We start from the raw sequence: 27,625 nt of genomic DNA, 5'->3' as shown, positions 1-27,625 counted from the left end.
TTTTTTGATTTCCACTTAGTACTGATAGTAACTGGGATTACTTCACGAAGAGTATAATTATATATCCTAGTGCTAATATGTTAGCAGCACAAATATATTCTGGAATAAATCCTTGCACCAAATATCAGTAAAAATAAATAAACTCGTTGATCTCCTTTGGCAAAAGGAGATATTCACGATATATAGTAAGGGTTTAGATGAGGGAACTAAATGTAACATCTCCAAATTTGCAGATGACACAAAGCTGGGTGGGAAGGTGAGCTGTGAGGAGGATGCAGAGATGCTTCAGTGTGATTTGGACAAGCTGAGTGAGTGGGAAAATGCATGGCAGGTGCAGTATAATGTGGATAAATGTGAGGTTATCCACTTTGATCGCAAAAACGGGAAGGCAGATTATCTGAATGGCTATAAATTGAGAGAGGGAAATGTGCAACGAGACTTGGGTGTCCTCGTACACCAGTCGCTGAAGGTAAGCATGCAGGTGCAGCAGGTGGTAAAGAAGGCAAATGGTATGTTGACCTTCATAGCGAGAGGATTAGAGTACGGGAGCAGGGATGTCTTGCTGCAATTGTACAGGGCCTTGTTGAGACCATACCTGGAATATTGCGTGCAGTTTTGGGTCTCCTTATCTGAGGAACGATGTTCTTGCTATAGAGGGAGTGCAGCGAAGGTTTACCAGATTGGTTCCTGGGATGGCGGGACTGACATATGAAGAGAGATTGAGTTGGTTAGGATTATATTCACTGGAGTTCAGAAGAATGAGGGAGGGATCTAATAGAAACCTATAAAATTCTAACAGGACTAGATGCAGGAAGGATGTTCCCGATGGTGGGGGAGTCCAGAATCAGGGATCACAGTCTGAGGATACGGGGTAGACCGTTTAGGACTGAGATGAGGAGAAATTTCTTCAGGTGGTGAGCCTGTGAAATTCGCTACCACAGAAAGTAGATGAGGCCAAAACGTTGTATGTTTTCAAGAAGGAATTAGATATAGCTCTTGGGGCAAAAGGGATCAAAGGATATGAGGAGAAAGCGGGAGCAGTCTATTGAGTTGTATGATCAGCCATGATCATAATGAATGGCGGAGCAGGTTCGAAGGGCTGAATGGCCTACTCTAGCTCCTATTTTCTATGTTTCTATGAAAGGTCACACACCTGAAATATTGACCTGGATTTTTGCTGAGCCAGGATGACTCAGGAGTCCTTTAAAAATGGCAGGTGGGTCCCAATTCCAGGATACTCAACCCCATTCCTGGGGTCTGGAATTTTCAAGAGTGCCTTATAAGGACGTGGGCTGCTTCGTGCCACGAACCCATAACTTGCACCCATGACCTGCCCGGCTCCAATATGGGCACATGGTCCTAGTCCTCTGCAATTTTTATGGAGTCAGGCCAACTTTTCAAAGAGTCATGGTTCACTGTGTCTCAGAGGTGTCATGAATCATTGTTGTATGAGGGAATCTTTTGAAAGCCAAGTTCAAAAGGTCTTCCTCATGCTCCCTACGCAAAGGTATGCCACCCTTTCCCCGTATCCCCTCATGCTGCCATGCCAAGGTATGCCCCCCAAACAACCCCATGGCCCCTCATGCCCCCATGCCAAGGCATCTTCCCACCCACCCTCTTTTGCCCCCCAAACAACCCTCATGGCCTTTCATGCCTCCAATGCCAAGCTATGGTACTTTCATGCCCATTTACACATAATGCACTGTATAAAAGCAATGAACCCTATAGTGCCAGTAGGATATGTAATTTTTTTTTTAAAAACAGCCATTCATTGATAACTTTGCATTTTTTTTTTAAAGAAAAACTCCTTGTTACTATAGCCCAATAAAAGTGTCAATCATCCGGACCCTTTAAAGTATCAATAGCTGAAATTACAAGTACTTGAAACAATGTTATCCTGTGTAAATAAGCATTGTGAAATTGACAGAATGCATCAGGGAGGCACCAGGACCAGATGAGATGCATCCAAGGATATTGAAGGAAGTGAGAGTAGAAATTGCAGGGGCACTCGGCATAATCTTTCAGTCTTCCTGAGGCTCAGGGGTGGTGCCAGAGGACTGGAGAACTGCAAATATTCCTTGTTCAAAAAGTTTGTAAGGATAATCCCAGCAATTACAGACCAGTCAGTTTAACTTCAGTGGTGGCAAGATTCTAGAAACAATTATTCAGGTTAGAATTAGTAGTCACATGGAAAAATATGGGTTAATAAGGAAGAGCCAGCATGGATTTCTAAAGAGGAAATTGTGTTTAACTAACTTGCTGGAGTGTTTTTTGAAGAGGTATAGAAAAGGTCGATGTGGGTAATGCTGTTGATGTGGTGTACATGGACTTTGAAAAAGCATTTGACACAGTGCCACACAACTGACTTGTGAGAAAAGTTATTGTTCATGGAATAAAATGAACGTGGATACAAAATTGGCTGAAAAGTAGGAAGCAGAGAGTAATGGTCAATGGATATTTTTCGGGCTGGAGGAAGGTTTGTAGTGGAGTTTCCCAGGGGTCGGTGGTGGGTCTCTTGCTTTTCTGATATATATTAATGATCTGGATCTTGGTGTGTAGGGGACAATTTCAAAGTTTGCGGATGATATGAATCTTGGGAGTGTTGTGAACTGTGAGGAGGATGGTGTAGAACTTCAAGAGGATATAGACAAGTTGATGGAGTGGGCAGATAGGTGGCAGACAAAGTTCAATGCGGAAAAGTGTGAGGTGATGCATTTTGGTGGGAAGAACATGGACAGACAATATAAAATAAGGGGTGAAATTTTGAAGGGGGTGCAGGAGCAGAAAGACTTGAGTGTATATGTGCGTAGATCATTGAAGGTGGCAGGACAGGTGGAGAGAGTAGTTAATAAAGCATATAGTAACCTGGGCTCTATTAATAGGGGCATAGAGTACAAGAGCAGGGAGATTATGCTGAATTTATATAACTCGTTAGACCTCAGCTGGAATATTGTGTACAGTTCTGGGCACCATATTATGGGGAGGATGTGAACACATTAGAGAGAGTGCAGAAGAGGTTTACAAGAATGGTTCCAGGGATGAGAAACTTCAGCTATGAGAATAGATTAGAGAGGTTGGGACTGTTCTCCTTGGAGAGAAGAAGGCTGAGAGGAGATTTGATAGAGATGTGCAAAATTATGAGGGGGCTGGACAGAGTAGATAGGAAGAAGCCACTCTCACTTGTAAAAGGATCAAGAATGAGAGGGCACAGATTTAGTGATTTGCAAAAGAAGCAAGTGTGACATGAGAAAAAACTTTTTCACACAATTAGTGGTTCAGGTCTGGAATGCACTGACTGGGAATGTGGTGGAGGCAGGTTCAATTGAGCATTCAAGAGGACATTAGATGATTATTTGAATAGAAATAATGTGCAAGGGTACAGGGAAAAGGCAGGGCAATGGCACTAGGTCATAATGCTCATTTGGACAGCTGGTGCAGAAATGATGGGCCGAATGGCCTCCTTTTGTGCCGTTAAGATTCTGTAATTCTATTCAAAGAATAGGTGAGTTTTCTTGGTGTCCTGGTCAACACATATTCCTCAAAAACACTTAAAACAGATTATCTGGACATTTATTCATTGCTGTTTGTGGAACCTTGCTGCCTATAATTTAGTTGCTGTATTTCTTATAGCAGTGACTACACGTCAAATGTACTGGAAGCGTTTTGGGTTTTGAAAGTTGTAATATATGGAAAAACCTTTCTCTCTGTGGAGATAGATGTCTCTATGGAAGGATTTGGTCAAAATTAGTGAGAGTTCTTCTCAGAGACAATTAAGTGTTGTTTGACTGGTGCTATGATGTGGCAGGTGATATGTGCCAGACAGACCAAATTCACTAGGGAAACTTGGCCACACTATCACAATGGTTTTGCAATTTGTATTTATTATGAGAAGGCTTATGCACTGAATTCAGAAGAATTGGGTCCACTAACACCTTTAGAGATTTAAAACTTAAGTTAAAATATTTATTAACCAAAAAAAAACAATAAACACAATGTTACAATTACATGGTTAGTTAGTCTTAACAGTTCCCAAAATTCTTAATTAAACAGGCTCCCTACTACACACCCCCTTTAAGGCAACAGTCCAAATAGATTTGAAATTATAAAATTTACCCAGCAAGGTTACCACAGCACCCACTCAACAGTGGAATTCCAAAGGTTTGTAACACAACTTTGGTCACTGGACACAGCAGACTTTGCTAAAGTGGCTGGAAGCTTTTCCGCAAGGACTGCTTCACACGGTGTACCTTTTGAACTCACATGGCCACACTCTAGATAGTCTTCCATCCTTCTTTATATATGTTTTCTCTCTCTTTAACCTGTAAATTCCATTGTTCTACAGGTTTTTAGAAATTTACTGTTCCCATAATATAAAAATCTTTCATATTGTTAATATGGCCTCTTTCCTTTTGGGACAAATAAACATAATAACCTTGCTCTATTTATCTTGCTAATGGGAAACATCCTATCATCCCTTTGAAATCCAACTTTCCACTCATCCTAAAATGAAATTTCCTTCACACCCAAAATGCTGCTCTCAGCCATGTTTATTCATTAGCATTTCTAATGCCTTTTTACACCTAAGTGCTTTTGATAATTTCAACCTTGTAGTCAATCTGACAGTAATTTAATTAAATAAGCCATACAACCATAAACCCACAATAATATTATGAAAAATATTATAGTTTCATGACATCTCCATCCTTACGGAAAAACGAACCATCATAATTTTAAAAGATGACTTCATTTTCTCAACCCATCTTACATTATTTACTATATCTATATACACAAACTATTACATCACCAGATGCATGCATTAACATAATATATACAAATCCTTAGTGTCAACACAGGTCTAATGTTCAGGTTTTAAATGTCCAATTTTCTTTAAGCTTTAAACTCTCGACAATGCATCTGCAATTAGATTTTCTTGTCCAGCCGCATGTGTAATCTGTAAATTAAATGGTTGCAGTAATAAACTTCATCTGAACAAGCTTGCACTTCAGTCTCAAAACTTGTCCAGAAATTTTAAAGAATTGTGGTCTGTGTAAATAATTGTTTCTGATGAATTGCTTGCAACATAGACCTCAAAATGCTGCAACGCTAACACCAGACCCAGAGTTTCCTTTTTGATTATTGAATATCTTCTCTGATGTACATCCCGCTTTTGTGAAAAATATCTTATCGTTTTCTCAATTCCAGCTTCATCTTCTTGCAACAATACAGCACCAATACCTACTTCACTTGCATCAAACGCCAACTTAAACTGCTTGGCATAATCAGGTAGTGCCAAAATTGGTGTCATAGTCAATACAGTTTTCAAACTGTCAAATGCCTTCTGATGCTCCTGTGTCCATTGAAACTTCTTGTTCTTTTTTAGTAGTTCAGTCAATGGAGCAACCACACTGCTAAAATTTGGTGCAAACTCCTGATAAAATCCACTCATGCCCAGAAATCACGAAACTTCTCACCTTGTGGTAGGCATGGGGAAATTCAGGATGGCTTTTACCTTCAAATCTCTCGGAGCTATCTTACCATGTCCAATGGTATGGCCTAGATAGGTAACTTGCACTTTTGCAAATTCACTCTTAGCCAAGCTTGCCACTAAGTCAGCTTCTTACAATTGATCAAACCTTTTTTTCAGATGTTATAAAGCTCCTCCCATGTTTGACTGAGAATTATCAAGTTGTTGAAATGAACAGCACAATTGCTCAGACCTGCAATTACTTTGTCAGTCTTTGAAATGTAGCTGGTGCATTCTTCATACCAAATGGTATAACTTGAAACTGATATCGTCCACCTGGCATTTCAAAAGCTGATACCTCTTTTGCTCTCTCCAATAACGGTACTTGCCAATATCCTCTCAGTAAGTCAATCTTTGTGATAAACTTTGATTATCCCACTTTCTCAATGCAATCTTCAAAAAGTGTAATAGGATATAATCTGATTTTGTCATTGCATTTACTTTTCGATAATCCACAGACAGTCTTTGCGTCCCATCTGGTTTCGGCACCATCACAACAGGCGAGCTCCAGTTACTGCAACTAGACTCACTGATATCATTTTGAAGCATGAATTCAATTTCTTTCTGTACTTGTGATAATTTTGCTGGATTTAATCCAAAAGGATGTTGCCTCATCAAAACTGAACTACCCACATTTACATCATTTGTAGCTAAATTTGTTCTCCCCAGCTTATTTCCACACATAGCTTTATGTGACCGCAATAGCTTCTCCAAATCACTTCAACACTTGCCTGTAAGGTAACTCAATATTACATTTACATTTTAAGTACCCCCTCATTATCCAATTTGATTAGAGGAAAATCAATTTCAGAATCCTTCATGACATACCCTCTACTTCCTTCTTCTATCTGGAGTATTTATTAAATAATTTACTTCACTCAATTTCTTTTCAATTTTTTTAAGGTCCACTAAATCTTGTCTTTAATGGCTCACCCGATACTGGTAATAAAACTAACACTTTTTCCCCCAGCAACAAAATTACGAGCTCTGGCTCTCTCATCTGCCTTCGCCTTCGTCACCTGCTGTGGTATCTTTAAATGTTCTTTCGCTAACTCACATGATCTCTTCAATCTTTCTCTGAAGTTTGTCACATAATCCAAGAGAGTGGTTTGCGAATTCTGATCCAATACTTCATGACCATAGACTAATTCAAAAGGACTAAATTCTGTCAATTCATTAGGAGCATCTCTAGTGGCAAATAACAAGAATGCAATTCCCCAATCCCAATCCTGTGGATAGTTTTGACTATAAGCCCTCATCATGGTTTTCAACCTTTGATGCCATGTCTCTAAAGCACCTTGTGATTCAGGATCATAAGGTGATGACTTAAATTGCTTTGTCCCCACGCTACTCATCACTTCCTTACACAGCGGTGACATGAAATTTGAACCTTGGTCCGGCTGTATTTCTTTCAGTAATCCATATCTTGTAAAAAAAAATTAGTTCATTCTTCAACAATTCTCTTTGCTGTAATATTTCATAAAGGCATCGCTTCCGGAAACTTTGTAGACAAATCCATTATTGTCATCAAATACCGATTTCCTCTTTTAGTCTTAGGGAGGGGCCCAACACAATCAATCAGGACCCCGGTAAAAGGTTCCTCAAATGCTTGAATCAGAATTAAAGGTGCCAGTTTAATCACTGCTTGAGGTTTTCCTGTCACCTGACAATTCTGCTTTACAGAATTTGACTACATCTTCATGCAATCCAGGCCAATAGAAATGTTTTTGCATTTTCACCTGAGTTTTCTTAATTCCTAAATGTTATGAGCTACTCTCAATATCTCATTTCTGTATCCAGATGGTATAACTATCTGATGCAGTACCATCCATTTCTCATTTGCTGAAACATGAGACAGTCTCCACTTCCTCATTAACACATTCCCTTTAAGGTAATAACATTCTGGAATACATTCTGTCTCTGCTTCCAAATAAGCTGTCTGATGTAATTTCTTTATTCGTGAATCCTTCTGCTGTAACTCTACCAATTTAACTGAACTAACACTTCCACTTCATTCGCAACCTTTCCTATACAATCTTTTCAAAGTCAGATCCAGCTAAATGAATATCAGCATCTTTCCCATCTTATAAATGTCCTCCTCTTCTTGTTTTAACTTGTGAGTTTGTGATGTCATTACTACACAATCTGGAAACAATCCAGGATGCTCTTCCTGCAACATCTCTATTGAATGCACCTCCACAGGCTGCTCGACTACAGTAGGTATCACCAACTTCTGTGACCCAGCTATATCATTACCTAAAATAAATTGAATCCCTGCAATGGGCAATTTTTCCACTACTCCAACAATTACCACACCTGTGTTCAACTTACTCTTTAAATTTACCTTCCACAATGGAATAGGTTTAGCATTTCCATGAACCCAATTAATACCGCTTAGTCCTGCAATACTCCCTCTGGACAACAAATATCTCTATCCCATAACATGAAGAATTGACTAGCCCCTGTGTCTCATAAAATTTTTTAATATATTTGCCTGCTCCACCCTGTACACATGGAAAGACTTTCCCTTCACATACAAAATCTTTAAACATTTCTGTAACCTGCCCTTCAGTATTCCCTTTGGTAAATTGTGAACACATTCCCACTTCTTTATCTATCACTGATTGTTCCTGCTTCACCTGTATTCAAACCACTGCTTTTTTCCTGTGCTAGGATCTCAGAACCCACAGTACTCTTATTTCCAGAACTTTCTTGCATTCCAATTACTGCAATAGATTTTCCTTGTAACCCTCTAACACATTGACTTGGTGTGCCCCACTTTAATACAATAAAAACACCTCAGTTTTCGAGTGTCACTTCTACCCTCTACACCTTCCTTTCTGATTTGAGAAAAAACTTTGAGAATTTCCAACTGCTCCTTCTCTTCCTTGACTAATTATTTTCCTTTCACCCATAGACTCAGACATTTACAGCACAGGCGGCCATTTGGCCCATCGTGTCCATGCCTGTCACCTTCCCACTTTCTATCCTTCTCTGATTTAAAAGGGTGACTAAAAAAAGGTTTAGATCTATGCACTAACTCATAATCATCAGCTCACTCTACTGCTTGTCTTACCATTTTAACCCTCTGTTCCTCCACGAGTTCTCACTACCAAAGGAATTGAATCTTTAAATTCTTCCAAAAGAATTACTTCTCTAAGAGCTGCATATGTTGTCTCTACCTTTAATGTTCGTAACCACCAGTCAAAATTACTTTGTTTTACTCTCTCAAACTCAATATAAATCTGACCATGCTGTTTCCTTATATTCCTAAATTTCTGCCTGTATGCCACAGGAACCAACTCATATGCACTCAAAATAGCCTTTTTTTTACTGCTTCATAATCCATTGATATCTTTTTTGACATGAAGCCCGAGCTCTACCTACCAATCTGGACTGCAAAAGCAATGTCTAGATTTCCTGTGGCCATTTTATCAGCTTAGCCATCTTCTCAAATGAAATAAAGAACAGCTCTACATCTCTTTCCTCAAACTTCGGAAGAGCCTGCACAATTTAAACATCTCCCCGCTCGGTTTTAGATTAAAAGTGGTTGTTTCATCCTCAGAACCTCCTTCAGCCTCTGAGGTCCCTTTTTCAACTTCCAGCTAAAGATTTTAAAAATTAAATTAAAAACGTTTATTAACAAAAGAACAAGAACAAAACAATAAACACACACAAGGTTACAATTACACGGTTAGTGTTAACAGTTCCCAAAGTTCTTAACAGGCTCCCTATTACAGACTCCCTTTAAGGCAACAGTCCAAAATAGATTTGAAATTATAAAAACTACACAGCAAGGTTACCACAGCACCCACTCAACAGTAGAATTCCAAAGGCTTGTAACACAACTTTAGTTACTGGTCACAGCAGACTTCTGCTACAGTAGCTGGAGGCTTATCCCCCAAGCACTGCTTCATAAGGTATACATTTGATCTCATACGGCCACACTCTACATAGCCTTTTTTGTAAACATTTTCTCTCTTTAACCTGAAAATTCCATTGTTCTACAGGTCTTTGGAAATTTACTTTTCCCATAATATAAAAATATTTCATGTTGTCAATATGGCCTTGTTCCTTTTGGGAAAAATAAACATAATAACCTTGCCCTATTTATCTTGTTAGATCATAGAAATCACAGAACTTTAATGGCACAGAAGGAGGCCATTCAGCCCACCATGTCTGCACCGGCTCTCTAAATGAACATTATGACCTAGTGCCATTGCCCTGCCTTTTCCCCCTTACCCCTACACATTGTTTCTATTCAAATAATCATCTAATGCCCTCTTAAATGCCTCGATTGAACCAGCCTCCACCACACTTCCAGGCTGTACATTCCAGACTCGAACCACTTTGAAGCTCAAACACCTTCCCACTTATCTTAAAAGGCAAGTTTTTCACATCCTACATGCTGCCCACAGCCATATTTACTCATTAGCATTTCAAATGCCTTTTTACGCCTAACTTCTATTATTTCAACCTTGCAGTCTATCTGGCTCTAATTTAATTAAATTAGCCACACAGACAACCTTAAACCCGCAATAATATTATGAAAAATATAGTTTTGTGATGCTGGTTACCACCCTGTCAATACAGCTCCATCACTGGACAGATTGGTGGTGAAAGAAGGGTGTGACTTAGAAGCAGCCAATCCTGGTGTGGTGTGTTAATGGCCAGTCTTATTGTCAAATATAAGAAAGATTCCATGAGGTGTGAGCAGAGGGGCAAACTGGGAGTTGCAGCCTGATGACAATACAAGTTTTGGGAGCCACAAGTGCTCAACTATCAGATGGAAAATAATATTAGTGTCATTTTGAACAATTAAAATGCCATTGTACACTTAATTAACAATATTCATATACTTTTGTAATGTTCTACACTTTAATTATGCTATTAGCCTTATTTTTAATGCTTAATGAAAATAACTTGCAGCCAAAACAAATCCCCCAAAACTATTTGAAGCACTTCTCTTTTTTATTGGCAGCTTTTGTTGATTACTTGTTGCTGATTATTGTTTCCACAGGTTCTTCATGGTCTTTCATTGGATATTTATGCTTTTGATCAGTCTTTTCCTTACCTGTTTAGTTGTGATTGGTCAGTTTTATATGGGGTTACACAGGATATAGGGTGCAGAAATAGGCCATTTGGTGAAACCCGTCCATGTTAATATTTATATACTCCACTCCAGCCTCCTCCTATCTTTCCTCTTCTATATCTATCATTGTAATCCTCTATTCCCTTCTTCCCCATTTGCTTGTCTAGCTTTAGAAATATGTATTTTTGGAAACCAAATGCAAGTATAACATAAAAGTCTGCACGTGTTGCATTATAGGTTTGACACTCAACTTTGACATAGAATGTATGAGAGACAAGATGTGTGTTAAATTAATTCATATATTTCCTATTAAAATTGTTAAGAGCCACACACTTTATTTTGGAGATAGGCAAACATCTCCTCTGGGGTTTTGCCATGTTAAAATATAACAGTTCCCTGTCATGCCTCTGGGTAATCCCTCAACAAAGAGCTCTCATTGTTAACTGAGAAGTAATTAGCTGGAGCACCAGCAGATGGAGCTATAGAAAGTCCACATTGTTCACCACAGTTACTTGCCTTCAGGTAAGTTTAGAAAAAAGATCTCTTTTTTACTAGATTTCAGTCCAGCTTCAGATAATTGGCTAGGCTTTGTAAGTTTTTTTGAAAAGTATATTAGCTATATGTATTCTTACCTGATCATGTTTCTCCCCGTTGCTTCACTTTGGCTTTTGCAACTTTCAACTTCAGGTACTTGGCCGACCACTGCTCTAGTTGCTGCTATTCATTCTCCTTATGTCTCTTTATTTTCCCCTTCAACAATTCAAATCATCAGCTCAAGGTACTCTTCCTTCTACCTCTCTATCCCACTTTGAACAACTTTTGCACCTTTTTTGCTCCCTCTTCTGTTCTGCTGGTAAGTCTTCTCCCAGCATTCTGCTTTTGGGTCCTGGTTTGTTTCCGTTTCAATCACTGCTTTTCCGCTCCGTTACATCAGACCAGCTCTCTGATAGCCACCTGATTTAGTGAATCCCACACAATTGCTTACTGTTTTCAGAGACCCACTCCCAACCTTGCTCCTGGGCTGTGCCCCCTGTACTGCCATACACTCAGCTCTTCTGCAATGCTCCAACTCATTTTTGGGCCCTGCTCCCTCTGCTGTTGCATTTCCAGCACTTATGCCCTGCATTCAGGCAGCCCTGATGATAGATGTCATCCCTTCCTCTTCGCACCTGCCTACTACTAAATGGAATCTAGAGAATTAATTAATTAAATGATGCATGGCAAAATAAATTAAATTTGGCCAATTCATTCTGTAATTAAATTATCTTTCCTGGTTGAGAGAATGGAAACTGTTTAATTGTGCAGCTGAGTCAAATGAATCTGTCATACAAACTATCTCATGTCCTGATTAGCCAATGAAATACACAGGAAAAAAAGTGACCAAACACCAGCCTATTAATTGTAGTGTCGACTAGTTGCTGGAATCCAGAGAATGAATTAATGTGTCAATAAGTGACTAGAAATTCACCAAATTCATCCAACAATGTGTGGCACAATGAGTGAAAGATAAATTTTTACTTACCTACATGGGTCACTTTGATTATTGTTTATCATAAATCTTTTGAAATGCTACAAGCCACAGTATGCCTTTCACCCACAACAACTAACTACACATCCATATCATGCTACTGCATTGTCCCTTAACTATCCTCCTTCCTCCACCAACTACTCTTTATGCTCCCAGAATTGCTTACTGCCCAATAATGCTTCTGACTTTTGGGTGCCTTACTTCCATATATCTCCCAAATTAGCACCTATCAACACCACCTCCCAGAGACCACATTCCATCATTAATATCACACCATTTCCATTTATTTATAATTTAACAATAGTCTGCTGAAAATCCATGGTATTTCCCATGCTGAACTAGAGAGCACACTGTTCAGATTGTTTTAATCCCACAATCTAATGGGTATAAATATATGCACATGTACATTTAACATTATGCAGATCACAGAAATATTTAATTACTACAATGCGTGCCACTAGTGCTCCCAATGTCAATCCACCACTACTCCTTAAGAGGTTATTAATTCTTTCAAGTCTGCAGAGTCATCCACCTGCTGTGTGCCATGCCATTCGGTTATGAAAGAGTTTTGCTTTTAAATGTAACCGCAGCAAAGAATAGGATATAGAGAATTGCTCATGGAAATTCTTTCCAGCAATATATTCATCTCCCCTTATAACACATGGGGTTGGAGATTTCTCCCTTTGGCTCCCATTTTCAGCTATACCTGGGGTGGCCCCCACTGAGGAAGTTTAGGCGGAAAAACTGCAATATAAACTAATGAGATGTTGGTCCACTTTTTCTTGGTATACTTTTTCACAAACTAAAGAATGTGAGTAGATATCGTTGCTGAATTGGTTAATTTAGCAACAATTCTTTTGAGGAAGGAGAAAGATCAGTTAAGTAAATGTCAGTGAGAATGTAACAACAAAATGCTTTACTCCATCCTGGAATCAAGTGTCCTTTTAATACAATATTTGGTGTCTTTCCCATCACCAAATACCAAAAAAGAATGGTTTATTTCATTTATAATTCTTCAGCAAAAAAAAAATTGCACAGTTACGTAATGATCTGGGGTTCACTGAATGCGACTGACTGATTTGTTATTTCGCAAAAAAAAGTTTTCAAAATGAACAAAATAAATATCTTGATTGTAGCATCTTATTTGCAACTTCGTCTGGCGGTAGTTAATACTCAACTACTAACAGAGAATTTCAGGTGGGTTGAATCAATTCAGCTCATTTCCTTTGCCTCTTCTTAGACATTTTACAAATATGTGCTGCAGGTGTGCAACTTTGCATACTGGGCGCACGTACGAGGAAATTATGCATATGCCTGAACAGAATTTTCAATCAGGAGCGCATATTTAAAAAATGTGTCCATGTCTCAATAGTTAGGTACAGAATGTTAGCTTTTTAACAATTGTTTCTCCCAACATTGGATCTAACTCTTATGAAATAGACAATTTTTCTTTCCAAGCAGGTGATATTAAATTCTGACTGTGGGATGCACCACTGTGTTTGTAGTTTCAGATGGGTTAGTCACAAAAGGTGGGGAAAAAGGCATATATTTTTAAAGAGAGTCACTGAGGTGCACTCCTGAAAGACACCAATTATGCTCTGGGTTTTTTCCTTGCTTCTTCATCCCAGTCAAAATCCAGAATACAATCATCTTCCAACTCATCAGTAGAAAAGAGGTACTTGCTCATAACACCTGCCATAGAACCAGCTGATGGAAATCCAAAGGTCTTCCTCTTTCTAGATGATGCTGCAGAGTCAGTATCTGAATTTTGTGCCACACTATTCAGCTGCACAACCTTTTCAGTTGTGTTCTTTTCAGAAGGCGGACTAAAAGAGAAACTAGCCAGTTTTGCTAATGTACTAGAGGCCACTTTCCCCTGGCTTGTCATAGCTGAACCTCGGTTAGTTTGTTGGTCAGTTTTGGGCTCTGCAGAAAGTGAAGATTTTGATTCATGCACTGTCAATTTTTGTACCTCATGTGTAGTATTTAAAGTCTTATGCAATTCGAAGGATGATTCTGTTCCACTGCAGTCAATAACACATGGTCCTTTGCTTTTCATTTTGTGTGGGAATCTACTTTCAGAGGTACAAGCATGCACTGTTTGGGGATTTTCACCATGGTTTCTGGCTCGTGTTAGCTGTTCAGAAGCATACATCGATTGAGAATTTAATTCCCCAACTCTAGCAGTGTCAGGACGCAGCATCAAAGACTCAGAAGTAGAATTATCTACAACCGAATGTCTTAGCTTCTGCTTTGGTTTGAATGCAAAAGTTTTCAGTTTGGTCAGTAGATGGTTAGAATTCCCATGAGTTTCAGAGTCTGGGGGTGCAGTGTCACTTTCCTGCACTGCATTCTTTGTTCCAAATGAATGTATTGACTTATTTGCTGCAGCCTGCATTCCACGTGAAGGACCTTGGTCTGAACTGCCACCATTTAATGTACAGAGACCATCTGAACAAGTGTTAGCCAGATTAGAAAGTGCACTAGTTTCACTTAATTCAATTGAGTGATGTTTGCCAAGAGCTTTGTCACTTTTGTACAACACTCCACTTCGTGAAACCCGGGAAGCATGAAGCTTTTTTGATACCCGCACTGTTACAGCAGAACTAGATGTGTCTGAAGTAGCACAAATCTCAGGATTTGCCAGTCTTTTTAAGTAGTCAGTGTAAGCAGTTTTATCCATTTCTGAATTTTCGATGGCTGGACCTGCACTCACATGATTTGGACCACAAGAACTTTCAGGTTGTAAAATGCTGTTAGAAGTATTTGCATTTCCCTCTGTATTTTTTATTGGCGGTGGATTAGTGCTTAGTTCAGGGAAACGGCTTTGATAAGAATTTTCTGATGGCATTTCTTTCGTGGCAGATTTGTTCTGTACAACTTCATCTCCTTTCGGCTCTGTCTCATGATTTTCACTTTGAAAATCAACAAACCAGGTCAGACCACCATCAGCTTGATCAACATCTTGAACTGCACTGGACTTCACGTCATCACTTTTTGAATGAAGAGCAGAATCAGAAAACTGATCAGACTTGTCACTAGAATTTGTACATCCAGTAGGTAGCTGATGCCCTTTTTCATTCAGGACTCTTAAAGAAAACATTCACATTGTCATAAAATACGTTCACAGATGTAACAAAGTTTTAGCTGCATTCACATAAATTCATATCTAATCAAAAACAAGGAATTCCCTATCTGACCCCCAACTAAATGTTATGTAAAACACTGAATGAAACTGATGATCTTCCCAGTTTTTAAAAAAATAAACACTCAGGTGATATAACAGTTACAAAACCAGTTTTCTTATATATATTTGATTCAATGTCCACATCAGCACCAAAGGGCTGATTGGAACTTCCAGTGGGTGGGATAATTGGGAAGGTCAGCCAAAGGTCAATGTTATAGACACTCAGGTGAGGTGTACAACAGGCAGTCGATCTACTGCCGCCCGTTTAACTCAATCACTGAAGATTAAAATCAGCCTTCAAATTCTGATGTACATAGAGTATTTTTGGTGACTTTTTTTTCCTCCAAAAGGAAAGCTCTGCTTTACCTAATTGCACATTAACCAGTTTAAAACAGCAGAGTACAACTGCACTATTGCATCTGAATGCAACACATGAGCTCCCACATGTAAATGTCGCAGGCCTCGTCAAAATGTCAGAGTCAAGTTATTCAGGGCATTCTCTGGTGAGCAGAAACTGGTGTTTTGCAAAGCTGCTTCATGTTTTTATCTGTAAACATTCTGTGAGTATCTCTATTAAGGGAGCAAAAAATGTAAAAAAATAAGTGAAACAAATTCAAGACCTTGATACTTATTTTTTTCTTTGGTTCCAAAGCAGTTTGAAATCATTCTTATGATATTCTGCCAACAACTAGGTCATTAATAAATTCCAATGGGTTAACAGTTAATAGATCCTCCTCTGACAATATTTAATGCCTAATCAAGGGATATTGGTTATTTTTCTTTATTTTTAATAAATAGCCAAATTTCAAATTTGCTAAACAAATAAAGTAAATCTTCGTAATGTTTCTCAGCCTCCCCTGGGCCAAGTCTGACATTTTACCTGTCAAGTCTCTGTAGCTCTTGATGGAGAATGTCATTTAGGCCCAGTCTTTCTAGTAACAGTTCACATTGCATTTTGTACTGCTCTTTCGGGTTTTCTGGAAAGGAAGTGTGCAGTGCATTCACACCACCAAGTAGAGCACCTCCCTGGAAATGAGAAGCATCAGCATTTTTGACAATATGCACATACATAAACTATACAAGGACAGCCGACCCTTCAAATCTATCCTGTCTCAGTATTGTACAAGCTTCCTGCACCATTTAAATCAATTTCCCTACCCCCTGTACCCTGCGTTATATCAAAATAATTAATTTGGTCTGAATCCAGCATTTTTTAAATGTAACTTATTAAAATGAAAATGTATCAACTATAAATTCCAAAAAGTGGATGCAAAGGAAATATGTTCTGTTGATTTTACTTTATTGAAATGAATCTGGTTTGCAATTTCAATTATGTGTCAGGGCATAGTGCACTGACCTTACGACTATCCGTCATTCGCATGCATGGCCGTTTTTATTCTCATTTCAATATAAAAATGTTTTTAATCCTTTGTAACGAATGCATACCTGCATGGAAGACTCCATTACAGAGATCACTGTGATGGCATCTTCAACAGTTACCGTATCTCTAAACATCAGCCTTGCGTGAGCTGAAAAGCAGTTTTTGTGAAGAAATAGAAAACAAACCATAATATAAGTACAACCTAATTTAACTTACATTACTTAAATATACCAGCAAACAATTATGCTTTGTAAATGCAGTGGAGGGAAATTTTCTCTGTAATTAATTCAGAAACCTATCTGTAAAGAACACGTTTACATTTTAACTGCATCTGAACACACAGAGGAATCGTTCCTCATTACTGTTTGGATTAAAAATAAAAAAGCCTGTAAGGCTTTCATTACCTTTTTTTGGAGCCTGGCAGTTTCCAAAATGTTTTGCTATATTGAAACATAAATTGTTAAAGGCTTGACCTATTTGAATATACCCTTTCACAACAATGAGAACCCACGCAAATTATCCTCAACACTCATTTATGAGTTCAGGAAATATACAAATAATGAGCACATTTGACAGAGTTTATCTCAGTTGAAAGCCATCTCAGATTTGTTTACTATTTTTGCTATTATCCATTTTGGAGAGAAATGTTTTCTCATAGCTAAAGGTTCTTATTAATTATTGGTCTCACTTTAGTTCATGGATGTAACCCAACAGTGAAATTACTACTGCCTTGCAAGCAAAGGACTCGGATAACAATGTAATTTAAATATATGACCACTGTCTGGAATTTAGCAGTAAAATGAATGGAGCAAATGAGGGCAATTTTATATAACCTTATTCCATTCATTTATTCCATTCACTCTTGGCAGCTACAGTGGCTATGTGGCTCATGCATTACAACATCTATAACGGTGATATAAATCAAAAGATAAATGAAGCAAATGAAGCAGTCCTTACCTAATTTAGATAACATCCAGGTTTGGGTTGGCAAGTGCTAAGCAACATACGAAGCACACAAGGACCAGGCAATGACCAGTTCCAACGAGAGAGAACCTAATGACTTCCTTCTGACAGTCAATGACATTTCCATCACCAAATCCCTCACTATCAATTTACTGGCGGTGTGGAGGGCTGACCTTTGGCTAGAACCTCAGGTGGACCAGCCACTTAAATTTCATGACTATTACTTGTGGAGAGGCTTTGAGGAGTTAGAAGGTGAACCACTTGCCACAGAATACCAGCTTCTTACATGATGCAGCAGGCTATTATATGGGGCCTCAGTTCAAAAAGGCAATTTTAAAAGGACCACCTCTAACAATGCAGCATTTGCTGAGTGCTGCCCTCAAGTGTTCACCTAAACAACATGCTGAAGTCCTGGGGCAGAATTTTGCCCTTGGTGGGTGGGTACGGTCGGGAAGCCGACTGTGACCTGCAGTCGGGACTGGGCCACGATTTCACACGGGAGGGCCAATTAAGGCTCACCCAGCATGAAACGCGAGCGGCAGCACTGAGCGCTGCCTGTGCGGGCGGGGAGAGGAGGGCGAGCGGGCCGAGCACGAACTTCGCACATGCGCACGAAGGAGTGCTTCAATCCCCAAGGCACAGAGCTGCCTCATGGAAATGACGCTTTTTTAAAAAAGAAAATGAAGAAAGTAAAAGTTTAATGAAACATGTCCCCTTATGTGACTCTGTCACATGAGCCATGAGCAGGGACATGTTATTAATTAAATTTTAAAACTTTTATTTTATTATTATTTGCTTTTGGAAACCTCATCCTGCTCGTGGATGAGGTTTCCAAAAAAATGCAAAGGCCGCTTTGCCTTTTCGCCTACCCATCAACCGTTAGATTGGACGGGCAGCGAAAAGTTTAATTTAATTGATAATTCAATGACCTTAACAGGCCTTTTAATTGTCAGTAGGCGCGCTGCCGATTCTGGCACGCGCCCGCTGATCGAACCATCGCGTGACTATGTGTTGACGTTGGCATGCTCGGCCAACGTCAACGCGTATCATTTCACACTCGGGTGGGTTGGGCACTTGTCCGCCCGCCGGCCAAAAATTTCTGCCCCTGGAGTGGGGCATGAACCCATGACCTTTTGCCTCAGAGATAAAAGTGTTACTATTAAACCATGCTGACATCATGATCACCACGTTCATTGGCAAAATAGCCAAACAAATGGTCTAGCTGAGGGTTTGTGGTGAGCTTTTTATGGGGCTACTCTGTCATTCACTACCTCATCCACTGCAACCACATCAGAAACAAACATCAATATCTTGTCTGCAGTTCCTCTGGTGTACCTCCGACGATACAGAACCAAAGGGAAATGCCCATGGGCCTCCATTGCTTTCTTTTGAACAATTAGTCCACTTCTTTGTCACCAACCAAGTGCCCCCTTTAACAGCAAGCTGCAGCACTTAATGACCTGTTACCCCTGTAAATTTTGTGCTCCACAGCCAAATATGGTACAGGCCAAACTCTTTCAGTCATCATTATATGTGCCAGCAACCTATTCAAATTAACATGAGGAAGTCTCCTTGCAAAGTTTGATGTGGCCTACCCTCTGAGCTGCTGGTGCTGGCATGGCCAACGCAACCCCATTTAATTCAAAACTGGGGCTGTGCTACTTTGCAGCACTGAGTAACATGGGGAGTGTGAGATTTTCACAGACAGCGAGTGAGAAGTCAAATTAATGCTTTGTACATGCAATTGAAACCCAACGGATTCGTGCTCTTGACAACTAAATGGGTAACAGCGGCATCATGTAGCAGCAACACCATGCAGAACATGACTGAAGGAGCAGTTGCACAAGGTGATTTTAATGGTCCGTTAAACAGTTGTGATCTTTGCAAACCACACAGTGTTAAAAAAAAGACATTATTAGAATCAATGCTCAAGGAGCTAAAGCCTCTATTCAATAATTACATCTTTACTACAAACCCGATGTTCATGTAAGCAAACAAATGAGCCATTGGCATTTTAGAAAATTAAACACCACCTCAGTTTAACGTTGGGAGAAGAAAGGTTGCTGCATGAAAAATTGTCATAACCTCAATCTTATCAATATACATTTTACATCCAGGGTTTGATAGTGAAGCTATGCACTAGGCAGTTTGCAAACATACCATAAAAGTAGGAATCTTTCCAATTATCACAAACATCTCATTGTTGCATCAAAAGACCAGTTCTTTTTGTGCAGAGGAACAACTGTACTTCACAAGCATTTCAAAGTACGGCTAATTACTGTCTGTCTTCCTATGTGCTGTATTTATATTAAAGTGTATTACAAAATTATTCAGAAAAGCTACATGTATATCCACAGAAACTGAATTGATTATTAAAAATCCAAAGAATCTTACCTTCAGCTAAACGGACCAGGCTCTCGAGCATGCGTATTGTGGTTCTTGCTGCATTTCTGAACCCACTTTGACGTTGGACTTGGTAATACTTCACAAGGATTTTATTTGCTTCGCCAGAAATTTTAGGTTGTAAAGTTTTGATGAGACAGAAGTAGGTTTTCATTTTCTCCATACTCCACAATTTTTCAGAGATCGTTGGGCAGGCTAAATAATTTTATGAACATAAGATATGTTGCTCTATAATTAATACAAACTATTTTATGCAACTGGCAAATATTTGTTAAAACGATTAAAATGGCATCGCAAGCATATTAAATAAAATCACGAAAAAAGGAAGAAAAATAGATTTCTTTGATCTTAAATGCAGACCTTTGTTTTCCAGAATGAAAGAAGCTATAACTTTGTCCCATTCTTCATTTTTGGTATCCAGGAGTACCAATACCAGATCAAATCTGCTCAGGAGTGGGCTAGCAAGTGCCGTATTAACAGTAATAGATTCATTGGGATCATACTGGCCTTTTGGATTTGTAGCTGCTAGTACAGTGGTTCTTGTGTTGAGCTTGCACACTAGACTAAATGTGTAGAGAAGATGGTTAGCATTAATCCATTATGTTAGAATACTGCTTGTAGAAAAAGTCCTGTTTACACTTTTTAATACAATTCTAGTGGAATTGTTACTCATATCCCAAGTTCTTGTATTGAAACCAGTTATAATTGTAGCAACGTTTTTTTTATTTATATGGTGCCTCACTGGTTTTCCCATCCCAACATGGGTCTTATGTGTCGGGCAGACTTCAAAAATGGCAGGCGGGACCCAAATCCAGGATTCTGGTTCCAGTTTCCGTTGCTGGCAATTTTCACCAGCATGGGATAAGAGGGCAGTCATGAGCTTGCTCACTGCCGTACCGACGTTGTCAGCACCACTGCGGAAGTGGACATTTCCGAACTTCTGCAATTTTGATGGAGGAGGGTGGGTTTTGCTACGCCACCTAAATCACACCAGGATAGAAGTGTTGAGGACCATGACTGAATCAGGGTTGAGGCGGGAACCAAATGAAAACTAAGTGAAAATGGTGTTGCCTACTTCACGTCATTATGAAATGCTGCATCATACGTTATATCTGTTTTTACCACAGTGAGCGATGATTGGGTTTTGATTTGAAAATGTAAGTTACCATTAAATAATATGATCACCATGTTGTCACTTCTGACAACTGGCAAGCTGACAAGGGAAAGAATAGCAACGTGAAGGTGAAAAACTAGTCAGATGCATTAGAGTAGATTATCCACTGAATTAATTGCTATTCTGCATTGTACAATTTTGAAAGGCTCGCCCAGTTTGAAATCCACATCTGACTGTGTGAAATGTTGCCATTGCTTTCGTTTTCTCCTTGAACTTCAGCTCAGCCATCTGTTTGGCTGTTTCAATGCTTTGACAGGTGGTTGAGTTTATGGCTGTGTTCAAAGGCTCCAAAGGATTCTGCTCAGGTAGGCTTGTTAAAACAGTTGTTCGATAGAATGTCATTATGAATGATTGGCTGCCTTTCAAACCACTAATGGATTCTTCTCAGTGGTGTTTATTTACTCAGCTGTCAAGGGGAATGTGTGTTTGTTCAGCTTGACAAATTTATGAGCTTCTAAGAAGATAATGGTTTTTAAAGTGGCTATTCAAATAAATCTGTCATAATAGGCAAACTTTATGAACTTCTAAGGGGATAATGATCTTTTAAGTGCCTATTCAAATAATGTTTGCTTATTTTGGCAGGTTTATAAGCTTTTTAAAGGCTTCCAAATGTTATGCTAGGGGTGAGTTCTGTTTTAGTGGATACTGGGTGAGCGAGTTGGATGGGTTGGCAAATATTGGAGGTAAGGGGGAATGGAGGAGTTGAGGCAGATATGAGGAATTTGAGGGTGCATAGGGGTAAGGGGTATATGGGTTAAAGTGGTGTCAGGGTAAGAGGTATGGTGACAAGGGACAGGGGGTTTGGGAGAGTGTGTGGGTTGAGGGAGGATGTGGGAGTAATGGGAGTAGGGGTTGGGGGGGGCGGGGATGGAGGTATGGGGGGGATGAGGGGGTAGAGGATGTGGGTTAGAAGGGTGAGAGTTATGGGGGCCTCACAATGATCTCCAGAACTAGGCCAATATCTCAGCAAACAGAGGTGGGCCTTTAACCTGGCCGCCTCGGATTTGGCCTAGCTCCACCTCTGTCTCCATCTCCATCTCAGGCCTAACCCAAGGCCTCCCCCTCTTCCCTCCCCGCGATGAGAATAGCACTAGCAGGAACTGCCGGGTAGGAGGTGGGATCGCAACATCTGGAAATCTCCCTACACCTACCTCAAAGATGAAAATCCAGCCCAATGTCTCAGTACACACTACAGGCCAGGGTCGAGAAGGAAGAAATTTATTATCCAATATTATCTCATTACTGTAACATTGAAAAGCTACCTATTCAAAATATTCTAAAAAATATTTGTTAAAATTACAGCTAATGTGAAGTGAACCAGCCCATAGCCCTTCATAAATTAGGAGTCAAAGCTGGGTAGAAGTAGAGGGTTGAATCAGGCAAAGTTTCCAAAGAGGTAATCAAAAAAGTAGGTTTTAAAGGATATTTTTTTAAATATGAAGAGAAATGTAGTAAGAGGAAAGGTTTAGGAAGAGATCTGTTCTGATCAAATATACCGCTGCTGATGGTGGAGAGAACAGCAAGGCCATGGTGGCTCAGAGTCCAAAATGCAGAGTGTCTGAGCAGGGATGTAGAGCTGGAACAGACTGAAATATTGGTTTTGAAGGAAGTTATGGAAGGATTTATAAATGAAGAACTTGTGTATTTCTGAAAAAAAGAGACATGTCTAAGCTTTTCGTCTTGCACTCATCAGGACACTCGCAAGAATACCAATATGAGGGGAAAACAACAATTTATACTGTATGTGAGGAGAGTGTTGATTGGTTAGAAAGTGGCATTGCCATTGGAGAATGCATCACTGATGGTGACTGCCAGTTAACTGCCAAGCATTGTTTGAAATTTAAACCAGGCAGCTTGACCTTGATTGGTCAAGGCATTGCCCTGAGGAATGCGTCATTGAATGGCTGTCACTTATTTTGTTTAGATGAAACAGGCACATCGTATTTACATGTTCTTTCTGTCTGCAAAGAACAGAGCCCTGTGTATTAATATATGTAGCTTCCAGTGCGTGCAAATGTGCCACATTGTGAGCCTGACTGACAATTTTAAATTAGTTGTCAGCGTAATTATTAGCGCACTTAGAATTATTTAGCAAATGTTGTCCAATCACATCTAAGGTTGGACACTGTGTTTTGAGTTTTGCAAACACAGGCATGTGGAACTATATAAGATTTGTCTTACTGGCAACCTTGTTAAAAGGGCCCGAGCCACTTGCTCATCATGCAAGCTTGATGCTGAAATGGGGCGCATCAAAGGAATCCTGGAGGATAATGGCTACCCTGACCAGATTATTTTGCGTTGTATATCATGCAATCTCATGAGGGCCTAAGGTCACCACTTTTGGCCCTGAAAAGTGCCCAGTATACCTCTGATTACCTTGGACGGGCAAGGTATCTCAAAAATTTGAGCAACAGATGAAGCTAGCTGTTTCACGCTGCTACTATGCAGTAGCAACAGGAGTGGTAATCGCCACTAACAGGATGCTGCCATCAAGCCAAAAAAACGTTCTGCCTATCACATAAATGAGTAATGTGGTGCATGAATTTCAGTGCCAGTGTGATGCTAGGTCGGCCATTCATTCCAAAGACTGGCGGATTGTATCAAACAGTATGTCTCAGCTGCTGTTCACAACGGGCAAGGTGCAGACCGTAGCCAAGCAGACCGTGCTTGCAAAATTCAAAATACACTATCCAACATTAGATGCGATTCTGCGATTGGACAACATTTACTAAATAATCCTCAGCATGCTAAGAATTTCGCTGACAACCAATTTAAGAGCGTCATTCGGCCTCGCAGTGTGGTGCACTTGTGTGTACTGGAAGCTACAGATATTGTCACACAGGGCCCTGCTCTTTTCAGACAGAAACAACATATACATACACTGCGCCTGTTTCAGCTAAACAAAATAAGTGACAGCCATTCACTGACTCATTCCTCAGGGCAATGCTTTGACCAATCAGGGTCAAGCTGCCTGGTTTAAATTTCAAATAATGCTTGGCAGTTAACTGGCAGTCACCATGTGGTGCATTCTTCATGGCAAGGCCACTTGCCAACCAATCATCGCTCTCTTCACATATAGTATAAATTATTATTTTCTCCCTTATATTGGTATTCTTGTGAAGTGAATTCTTGATGAGTGTAAGACGTGTCTCTTTTTCAGCAATACTCAAGTTCTATACTACCAAATGACTAACTGAGAACTGGAAACCACAAAGATTTAGGAGAACAGAAGTGATGAGTATGCAAGAGTCACTCCAGGATGTGGCCATGAGAATGTTGGATATATTGAAGCTTGGGAAACCAACAAGTAGAATGTTGGAAAAACTATGCCTGGATGTGACAAGGGCATAGATTTCGGTATACTTAGGGTGAAGGTAAAGACGGGACAGTGAGCATAAGACCCTAAGACGTAGAAGCAGAAATAGGCCATTCAGCCCATTGAGTCTGATCTGCCATTCAATGAGATCATGGCTTTCCTGCCTTTTCCCCATAATCCTTGATTCCCTTACTGATTAAAAATCTGTCTTTTTTAGCCTTGAATATACTGAACGACCCAGCCTTTACAGCCCTCTGCGGTAAAGAATTTCACAGGTTCACAATCCTCTGAGAGGAGAAATTCTTCCTCATCTCTGTTTTACATGGGTGACCCCTTACTCTGAAATTATGCCCTCCGGTCTAGACTCTCCCACAAGGGGAAACAACCTCTCAGCATCTACCCTGTCAAGCACCCTAAGAATCTTATATGTTTCAATAAGGTCGCCTCTCATTCTTCTAAACTCCAGTGAGTACAGGGTACAGGCCCAACCTACTCAACCTCTTCTCATAAGAAAATCCCTCCATACCCAGGATCAACCTAGTGAACCTTCTGCCTCCAATGCCAGTATATCTTTCCTTAGATAAGGGGGACAAAATTGTTCACAGTATTCTAGGTGTGGTCTAACTAGTGCCTTGTATAGTTTTAGCAAGACTTCCCTATTTTTATACTCTATTCCCTTTGAAATAAAGGCCAACATTTCATTTGCCTTCTCTGTTACCTACTGAACTTGTATGTTAGCTTTTTGTGATTCGTGCACAAGGACTCCCAAATCCCTCTGTGCTGCAGCTTTCTGCAATCTTTCTCCATTTAAATAATATTCAGCTCCTCTATTCTTCCTGCCAAAGTGCATAACCTCACATTTTCCCACATTGTATTACATCTGCCAAGTTTTTGCCCACTCACTTAACCTGTTTATATCTCTCTGTAGACTCTTTGTGTCATCCTCACAACTTGCCTTCCCACCTATTTTTGTGTCATCCGCAAACTTGGCGATAGTATATTCACTTCCCTCATCCAAGTCATTAATATATATTGTAAATAATTGAGGCCCCAGCACTGATCCCTGTGGCACTCCACTAATTACAGGTTGCCATCCTGAAAATGCCCCCCTTATCCCAACTCTCTGGGCAGAATTTTCTGGCTGACGTGCAGGTGGCGGAGCCCGCACGTCAGCGCTTAAAATGTCGCACGAGTGTCCCGACGTCAGCGTGTGGCATCGCGATATTTCGGTCGGCGGGCGCGCACAGCAGTAGGATGCGCGCCCGCCATTAATTAAAGGCTTCGTTAAGGCCCTTAACTTGCCAATTGTCGACGATTTTGAGGGACCCGTGTGAACTTCGGGTCGGCGCACGGGCCCAATGGGCAGGCGGATAGGAGAATTTTTAATAAAACTCATGCACTGGCGGGATATGTGGACTCAGAGGGGTTGTTCATGTTTTCCATGAAGTATTTAATGCACAAAGTGTTTTAAAGTTGCCTGTTTGATTGTTAGCAGTTCACATCGATTTTCAAGAGCTTTTTGTGTACTTTGAAACCAGTCTGCAGACAGTAATCTTTCTTGGGCCTGCAGCTTTCCGGAGGCCTCCATTTAGCCTGGGGGTATGGGTTCTGAAAAAGGTTTATGGGACAGTGTTTCTCACGTGTTGGTGCAGACTCGGTGGGCTGAAGGGCCTCTTCTGCACTGTGTGATTTTGTGATTCTGTGATCTCCACTGGAGGCAGCTCCTCTGAGGAGGAAGGGAGGGATAGAATAAGGAGGAGGCCAGGAGTGGACGATCAGCCTCCAGGGGAGCCACCTTTGGGGAGCCACCTTTGGGAGGCCAGGCGCAGGCACAAAGGGCGCAGGGCCAAGAGGTTGTCCAAGGTGGAAGGAGCCGCAGAAGATGCCACTATCCTGCTGCCAGGGTATACAGGCGGCGAAGCAGCTACCTCAATATGACTGAGGTGCAGTGCCAAAGGAGGCACAGACTGTCAAGGGAGACAGTCAACTATATCTGTCAGACGATTGGCCCTGAGATATCTCCTAACTATGTGGGTGGACACCCCATGCCAGCGGCTCTGAAGCTTATAGTTGCCCTCCACTTCTATGCCTCTGGCTCCTTCCGAGCCGGTGGGTGATCTTTGCGGTGTCTCCCAATCAGCTGTCCACACTTGTGTCAAGCAGGTTACAGATGCTCTGTTCAGACGGGTATTGACCTTCATCCACTTCCGCTGCGACCAGGCAAGTCAGGCACAGTGAGCCAGAGGCTTCGTGGCCATTGCTGGCTTCCCCTGCATCCAGTGTGCAATAGACTGTACACATGTGGCCATCAAGGCGCCAGCAGGTGAGCCCGGTGCCTTTGTCAACAGGAAGGGCTTCCACTCCATGAACGTGCAGATAGTGTGTGATCACAGGATGCAGATTCTGCAAGTCTGTGCAAGTTACCCAGGCAGCTCCCAAGACGCCTACATCCTCAGACACTCCCAGGTGCCGGGGCTCCTCAGTGCTTCGGCTCGGCTGGATGGATGGCTGCTGGGTGACAAGGGCTATCCCCTCAGAAGGTGGCTCATGACGCCTCTCCACCATCCAGGAACAGAAGCTGAGCAGCGGTACAATAGGAGCCACGGCACATCAAGGGCTGTGGTGGAGAGAGCCATCGGTCTTCTCAAGATGCGCTTCTGTTGCCAGGACCGCTCAGGGGGCGATCTCCAGTACCCCCCAGATCACGTCTCTGTGATAGTGGTAGCATGCTGCGCTCTACACAATCTTGCGCTGGAAAGGGGGGATGCAGTTGACGATGAAGACCTTGACGCAGTGGATGAGGCTGCACATGATGAATCCAGCAGTGCCTCAGAGGATGAGGAAGCACAGGGTGATGATGAGGGGCAGCACGCCGACCCGGTACTACACCAAGGAGGCAGGGACACCGGGGACAATTTAATCCAAAGAACCTTCAGCTAGCTCCACACACATGGACCTGCAGGACCAGCATTGTCTGGCGCTTCCACACGTGGCACTTGGGTGCTACATCTTCCACCTTATCAGCTGCAACTAAGGGCTTAGTACAGAAACATCAAT

At 40.8% G+C, this 27,625-nt stretch overlaps 1 protein-coding gene across 6 annotated transcripts in view; it reads right to left on the bottom strand.

Annotated features, from left to right (window-relative positions):
- Positions 1–12,401: 12,401 nt before the first annotated feature.
- The window catches only part of mcm9 (minichromosome maintenance 9 homologous recombination repair factor), a 58,153-nt gene continuing 42,929 nt past the window's right edge, over positions 12,402–27,625 (bottom strand). For 4 of the 6 annotated variants that reach the window (XM_078542187.1, XM_078542189.1, XM_078542190.1 and 1 more), the window contains exons 10-14: positions 20,439–20,641; positions 20,070–20,273; positions 16,778–16,860; positions 16,212–16,357; positions 12,402–15,233 (exon numbers count right to left, since the gene is read on the bottom strand). In XM_078542187.1, the coding sequence (XP_078398313.1) occupies positions 13,736–15,233; positions 16,212–16,357; positions 16,778–16,860; positions 20,070–20,273; positions 20,439–20,641 (2,134 nt within the window). In that variant the 3' untranslated portion in view covers positions 12,402–13,735. Of the gene's footprint in view, positions 15,234–16,211; positions 16,358–16,777; positions 16,861–20,069; positions 20,274–20,438; positions 20,642–27,625 lie in introns of those variants that run through there. The other 2 variants (XR_013576628.1, XR_013576629.1) reach the window with 2 other exon arrangements.

The sequence above is a fragment of the Cetorhinus maximus genome, chromosome 5, assembly GCF_964194155.1.
Source record: "Cetorhinus maximus chromosome 5, sCetMax3.hap1.1, whole genome shotgun sequence".
In the NCBI taxonomy this organism is placed as follows: Eukaryota; Metazoa; Chordata; class Chondrichthyes; order Lamniformes; family Cetorhinidae; genus Cetorhinus; species Cetorhinus maximus.
The sequence above is the reverse complement of the archived record's forward strand: the minus strand, read 5'-3'. Positions and strand labels throughout refer to the sequence as shown.